This window comes from Silurus meridionalis, chromosome 3 (genome assembly GCF_014805685.1).
Source record: "Silurus meridionalis isolate SWU-2019-XX chromosome 3, ASM1480568v1, whole genome shotgun sequence".
In the NCBI taxonomy this organism is placed as follows: domain Eukaryota; kingdom Metazoa; phylum Chordata; class Actinopteri; order Siluriformes; family Siluridae; genus Silurus; species Silurus meridionalis.
In genome coordinates, this window is record NC_060886.1 from 7,858,570 (window position 1) to 7,866,208 (window position 7,639).

General features: G+C 43.7%; 1 protein-coding gene across 2 annotated transcripts in view; it reads right to left on the minus strand.

Moving 5' to 3' along the window:
• gsk3ba (glycogen synthase kinase 3 beta, genome duplicate a) overlaps nucleotides 1-6,312 on the minus strand; it is a 48,619-nt gene extending 42,307 nt beyond the window's left edge. The window contains exon 1 of one of the 2 annotated variants that reach the window (XM_046845575.1): nucleotides 5,449-6,312. In XM_046845575.1, coding sequence (XP_046701531.1) covers nucleotides 5,449-5,536 — 88 coding nt within the window. In that variant the 5' untranslated portion in view covers nucleotides 5,537-6,312. The remainder of the gene's footprint in view (nucleotides 1-5,448) is intronic. The other variant, XM_046845576.1, reaches the window with a different exon arrangement.
• Nucleotides 6,313-7,639: the final 1,327 nt, after the last annotated feature.

Sequence of the window (7,639 nt, forward strand, 5' to 3'; positions counted from 1 at the left end):
GACAACAGTCGCGATGGCAACCGGTTGTAGGATCTCCACCTGGAAACTTCATAGGACGACAATCTGAGATGAGTAGAGATAGATTTCCTGGTACCTGCTTTTACACAACCTCTGAACAATCAGAAACCTGCCTGGTTAGCTTTGGGTGAAGAAACTAGCTTAAACAGATGGGCTCTGAGAGGGAGGGAGAGAGGGAGTGTGATTGAGTGAGTGAGGAATAAACAGACTGGGTAGAAGAGAGACTCCACTAATGTGCTTCGTTCTGTATTTCTGGCTTTAAGAGCTCAGTTAGAAATCCTCCCATGAGGAAAAGGACTATTTCAGAGAGTGCTTTTCCACTGCACACGAGGGAATTCCTTTATGTCCGGATCTTCAGCTGAGCCGGGATTCCAGCTCAAGGAATTGGACAGTAAATGAGAGGGTAAATAGAAATCTTTCAGAACAGGACCTGAGATGCTTGAGAGGAGACGGAGTTTGACTCCTGAAAGCTGAGGTTTCTCCTGCTGTTCATGTCGCAGAGTGTTTTAGACATTAACCCGGCGTTGCGTAACTGCACTTATCTGTTTATGACAGATTTGCATTACGGGAGGTGGAGAGGAGGCAGTGTGTCGCCAGAAGCAGCGCTTCCTGCTCACGTGCTTTATGATTCGGCCACTTGTGATGTACAGAACAAAGCGGGTTTTTTTTTTAACGAGGTAAAGCAGGCTTTCAGGATGGACTCTAAATGAATAACTGAGGCACGATCAAAGAGAGGTGCACATCCATCCATCCATCCATCCAGATTCAGGGTCACATTCTTTCAAACAAGATTTACAAGGTTCAGGCTTTAGTAGGAAAAACCTGAACTTATTAATCCGACTGATTTATGTTTAGGATCTAATGACTTTATTTTTAGCTTGAAGTCACAGGTTCTCTCACACACACACACACACACACACACACACACACACACACACACACACACACACACACACACACACACACACACACACACACACACACACACACACACACACACACACACACACACGAAAACCTGAGTGACACTTATAGAGAACAGGTGGGCACGGGCAATAACTATTACATTTAAATAACTTTTATTGATCAAAAAAAGAAAAGTAAAAACATCTGAACATGATGATAGACTAAAGGTAAAGAAAGCAAAAAAGAAGATGGGAGAATAGTTTTAAAGGAAATGGAAACAAAAGCGAAAAAGAAGGCAGAAAAGGAAGCAAAGGAAGCAAAAAAGAAGATTAGAGAATAGAGGTAAAGGAAATGGATAAGGAAACTAACAAGGCAAAATACTATTAGTTTTAGCAATGCAGTGTATGTAAAGAGCTGGATGGCAAAGTATGTGGTGTGTGTGTCCATGCTGCGTCATTTACAGTTGTACTATACTACAAGTCTCGCCATCATTACTCATAGTCTTGTCATGCAGTGACAAGCATCAGTTTGTGGGAGAAAATTTGAACGAAACTGGAAAAGGAAATCGATGAAGAAAGGTAATGGGGGTAATAAGGTTTGGTTTTGGATCAGGACCCTCATTTTAAGAATCATGGTTCAAAAGATTGCATTGTAGTCGCTAAATATTTTCCATTATACACCAAAAAAAAAAAAAAAACGTGCAGCCGCCTTCCTTCCGAGTGTGATAAATCTGCTGTAGAGCGGATAACGAGCTTCCCTCGGCTTGTTATGAGCTCTCCTGTACACAGAGTTCGCCATAAATCATCTCTAAATAGTAATCCAGTCAAGAGTCGGGAGCTTGTTTGTGTAAATGACACAAATGGGAGCGATGGAGTTCTGATCACAACTGTTACAGCGCAAGACGGGTTTCCAGCAGAGTCTCCATAAATAACCACCACCACCACCACCCTGACCACTGCAGGCTTTTAACCAGCAGAGGAAAAATTCGCTTTCTACATCAACACGCTGAAGAGAAAAACAGAGTGCAAAAAAAAAAATAATAATAATATATCACACACAACATGGAACGAAAGTTTGTGGACACCTGATAAGGTTCATCTCGTTCCACATTAAGCCTATACTTGCTGTTATAATATCCTCCATTACTCTGGGAAGATCTTCCACTAGATTTTGGAGTGTGCTTATGGAGATTTGTGCTCATTCAGCTACAAGGGATTCACTAAAGTCAGGTGCTGATGTAGGTGAGGTGAAAAGGCCTCGGGTGCTGTTAGCACAAATAGGGTTGAGGTCGTAGCTCTATAGCAGGAGATCGCTCACTCCAACCCATGAAAAGCATATGTTGATGAAGCTGGCTTTGTGCACATTGTCATGCTGGAACAGGCTTGGGTTTCTTAGTTCAAGTGAAGAAGAAAATTTCTTGCTACCTTATCCAAAGACATCCTATTCAATTATAAGTCTCGAACAGTTTGGGGAGGTGAAGTTGGAGGTAGCAGAGCTGAAGATGTTGAGATTTTCACTGGGAGTGATGACAATGGACAGGACTAGAAACCATTTTATAGAGGGACCACACGTTTCAGAGACACGGTGAGGGAGGCGAGATTGAGATGGTTTGGACATGTGTAGAGGAAGGACATGGGGTATATCGGTAGGAGAATGCTAAGGATGGAGCCACCAGGCAGGAGGAAAAGAGTAGCCAAAGAGGCGGTTTTTGGATGTGGTGAGGGAAAACATGCAGGTAGTTGGATTGAAAGAGGCAGATGTAGAGGACAGGGGGGTATGGAGCCGGATGATGCACTGTGGTGACCCCTAATGGGAGAAGCCGAATGAAGTAGTAGAAGTTTGGGGAAGAACCTCATATGACTGGAAAAGTCATGTGCCCCATTACTTTTAGCCATAGAGTGTACATCAAAAGCTGGAAGACAAAGTTTTGCATAGCGAATGCAGTCCATTATTATTACTCATCATTCTCACATGGAGTGAGGAGCATTAGTTGCTCCTTCCTAATGGTTGGATGTATAACAATTAAATTAGACAAACTTGACAAACGTTGCTTTTCAGGTGACAACCAAGAAGAACCTAAAAGGTGCGAGAGCACTGTTCGAAAAACACAGCGAAAATCTTGAAGTAAAAACATTACACACTAAGCTTCCATAGTGAATAGATATGTAAAACTGCAAAACTGGGTGCATTTGAAAACATTTTACACCTCATAATTTCCTTCTTTATAGTTATACTTAATCTCCTGGGAGAGCCATGACAAACATCTCGAAGCTGAACCCCAATTCGGCCAATGATTTCAAGGTGAACATTCATAATTATTTAAAAAGTGGAATAAAGATGCCATAACGTCCTTGATATCTTGGTAAAGCCTCCTGTGAGATTTTCTTTTTCGCACTATTAATATAACATTTAATCGGTCAGCTCTATACCTCTTAGCTGAAGTGGCCCAGCTCCTATAAGCTTACAATTGAGAAAAAAAAAAAGCAAAGATATCCATGATATCTCAGTAATGCCCACTGCGACATCATAGATCATGATATACAAATACACTATATTAAAAAAGGGACAGAGAGACACCTGACTTTCCCAGAAATTTGTGGTTCTTTCCAAAATGGTTATCGCTAAACTGAAAGGAGATAATTGTACAGGATATCTATGGATGCGGTATAATCAAATTTTGCATTTACTTCAACTTGGAAACCCAAACCTGTTCCAGCATGGCAATGCCTCAGTGCACAAAGCAAACTCCAAAAATATCTGGTTTGCATGGGTTGAAGTGAAAGATCTCCTGCTATAGAGCTCTGATCTCCACCCATTTGAACACATCTGGGAAGAATGTGAACGTTGACCGCACCTCAGGTCACCTCACCTCACCTACATCAGTACCTGACTTTCCTAACACCCTTTGGTCTCAACGAACAAGTTTGTTCAGTCTCCGACTTGCACTTTGAGCACGTTATTTAAAATTATGATTAAAAACTTTCAAACATGCACAACAATGCCAGCGGCACAAAAAACTAGAGTTAGCGCAGTGTCACTGTGGCGTCTCACTCCATACCAGAAATAAGATTTGTTTTGCACATCCATGAAAACACTAAAGAATCTTTAGCGCTAGTCGCTAACCAAGAAGTGGCTATTGCTATGGATATTTTAGCATTTTATATTCAACTTCAAGAATTTCTCTTAAAAAGAGAAAATCCTAACAATTCCACATATCAAGGGAGTGAATAGATGAAGGATAAAAGGAACGAAGACATTTGCTTCAGTATGCTGCTATAAGTAGAACAGTTAAGAATATTAAATATTAAATGTAAAACATCTATTACAAAAAAATTAAGGCCTAACAAATGTAAAAGCTTTGACATTTACATCATTATTATAACACCATATTGCCCAGACAACTATTTGCTGTGGGAAATTTCAATTACTGGAAATAATTTGCCGTTGTTGCACAACGCAGATAATTTTGTACACCTTTTGTAATTATACTGAGAAACAGGCAACGTGGTGTGTAGCGTGAGCTTTGCGTTGTGCTGCTGGGAGGTTTGTAGTGTGAAGTGTGTGGTGTGTAGTGTGAGGTGTGTAGCGTGAGCTTTGCGTTGTGTTGCTGGGAGGTGTGTGGTGTGAAGTGTGAGTTGTGTTACTATGAGGTGAGGTGTGTAGTGTGAGGTGTGCAGTGTGAGCCGTGCGGTGTGTAGTGTGTGAGCCGTGTGTGTGTGTGGTGTGCGCTGTGTGGTGTGCGCTGTGTGGTGTGCGCTGTGGTGTGCGCTGTGATTCTGTAAAGAGTGTAGTGTGAGCTGTGAGGTTTGTGTAGTGTGAGCTGTGTGTGTGGTGTAAGCTGTGTAGTGTGAGCTGTGTAGTGTGTGGTGTGAGCTGTGTAGTGTGAGCTGTGTGGTGAGCTGTGTAGTGTGAGCTGTGTGTGAGCTGTGGTGTGAGCTGTGTAGTGAGCTGTGTAGTGTGAGCTGTGATTCTGTAAAGTGTGTAGTGTGAGCTGTGTGAGCTGTGTGTGAGCTGTGTGGTGTGAGCTGTGTGGTGTGAGCTGTGTGGTGTGAGCTGTGTGGTGTGAGCTGTGTGGTGTGAGCTGTGATTCTGTAAAGTGTGTAGTGTGAGCTGTGAGGTTTGTGTAGTGTGCGCTGTGTGGTGTGAGCTGTGTAGTGAGCTGTGTAGTGTGAGCTGTGTAGTGTGAGCTGTGTAGTGTGAGCTGTAGTGTGAGCTGTGATTCTGTAAAGTGTGTAGTGTGAGCTGTGAGGTTTGTGTAGTGTGCGCTGTGTGGTGTGAGCTGTGTGGTGTGAGCTGTGATTCTGTAAAGTGTGTAGTGTGAGCTGTGAGGTTTGTGTAGTGTGAGCTGTGAGCTGCGAGTTGTGTGTCTGTGTGGTGTGAGCTGTGAGGTGTGTAGTGTGAGCTGTGTTGCTGTAAGGTTTGTGTAGTGTAAGGCGTGTGTAAGAAGTGTGTTGTGTTGCTTTAAGCGCGATTAAGTGTGTATGAGGTGTGTGTTGGGTGTGTATGTGTGTGTGTGATACTCACTGCTGACTTTCATGCTCCCGAAGGCTGAAGGCTGAGCCACGGGTTTGCAGCTCTCCGCGAAGGACGTGGTCCGGGGCCGCCCCGACATACTCGCAGTCCTCTACACCGCCTCGGCCCTGCTCGTGGGTGTAAATATCCGCCTGAAACCTCGACTTTTACCCCCTCAGTGGGATGCTGGGGTAAAAAAAAATGGAGGACCGGATGAAAGCCAATCCTATTCACCAGAAAACAGGGGTCTTTCTTCACTAACTCCTTCCCAGCCCGTGTTTCCTGTCGTCTTGCTTCTGCTTGTCGTTTGGTTTCTTTGTTTATTTATTTGCTTATTTTATTCTTCCTGAAAGACTATAAACTCTAAACGCTTCTATTTTATTTAGCTGGATTGTACTGAATCAGAAAAACCGGGCCTCGAACACACCGGTTCTTCTATTTCCTATTATCAAATGATTATGTCTGTACATGTAATACCCTGCTGAGAGCCTGGAAAACAGATTTAAATTATTATAAATATAAATCCAGGATAAGTCTCATATTTCTGTCGGACACTGAGGAGGAGATCCAGCAGCAGCCATGGCGGCTCGCTTCGCCTTCAACCAACGAGTGGAATGAGGTTTTCCCAATCACCGGATTGAAACGCTGATTTCCACCGCTGCCCTTCCGCTCCCCGGAACTCCATGCACTCCGATTATTCCTTTCTTTTTAAAAAATAATATAAAATCCTAAGATTATATATAATTAAAAAAAAAATTATAAACCCCACAAAACTGAAAATCTGCTTCTAATATCCCGTCTCCGTCCGTTGCTTTTCTTCGCTCGTGCTCGTTCGCGTGTGTGTGCGTGCGCGCGTGCCTTACGCAATATACGCGCCTCCCCCTGGACGGCGACGCGCACGCAACAAAACGCACGCGCCCCGTCCCTCTCTCTTCACGCGAAAGCGGGCGTGGTCCGTTCTTGTCCTCCAATCGCGTCGCGCGCGTGCCCAGCGCACGTGGCGTAGCCTGCCAATCTCTCAACGGGTCCCTCCCGGAGTTCCGAGTGACGTTTAAAAAAAAGGGGGTGGGGGGATCATGTTGAATGCTCGCTCAAACAACCAAACGGTTTTCACCAACGTAAGCAATTCTGACCAATCACAGAGAGGTTCTACGATGCCCTGATATCTAACCCGCCCTGTTGCCAGTGGTCAGTCTGTTTTCTCTTTACAATAAAGGATTTAATTAGTTTTATTTCATTTTTTCAGCCCAATAACTTCCAGACAGACTGAATTCATAATAACTTCTTCTTCTTCTCCCATTAGAGGTCGCCACAGCGGATCATTCGTCTCCACACTCCACTGCCCTCCCTCTCATTCACACACATGTACTCTGTCTTACTCCTACTGACTTTCATTCCCCTTCTCTCCAGTACGTACCTCCAGCTCTCCAGGCTCTTCTCAACCTGCTCCCTACTCTCACCACAAATCACAAAATCATCCGCAAACATCATAGTCCATGAAGACTCCTGTCTGACCTCGTCCGTCAACCTGTCCATCACCACTGCAAACAGAAAAGGGCTCAGAACCAATCCTTGCAACCCAACCTCCACCATGAACCAGTCTGTTGTTCCTACTGCACACTTCCTGCTGGCACACTGTCTTCATACATGTCCTGCACCACCCTCACATACAGTGCCTTGCAAAAGTATTGACCCCCTTGGCGTTTTTCCTATTTTGTTGTCTTACAACCTGGAATTAAAATGGATTTTTTGGGGGTTTGTATCATTTGATTTATACAACATGCCTACCACTTTGAAGATGCAAATTATTTTTTATTGTGAAACAAACGAGAAATAAGACAAAAAAACAGAAAACTTGAGCGTGCATAACTATTCACCCCCCCAAAGTCAATACTTTGTAAAGCCACCTTTTGCAGCAATTACAGCTGCAAGTCTCTTGGGGTATGTATCTATAAGCTTGGCACATCTAGCCACTGGGATTTTTGCCCATTCTTCAAGGCAAAACTGCTCCAGCTCCTTCAAGTTGGATGGGTTCCGCTGGTGTACAGCAATCTTTAAGTCATACCACAGATTCTCAATTGGATTGAGGTCTGGGCTTTGACTAGGCCATTCCAAGACATTTAAATGTTTCCCCTTAAACCACTTGAGTGTTGCTTTAGCAGTATGCTTAGGGTCATTGTCCTGCTGGAAGGTGAACCTCCGT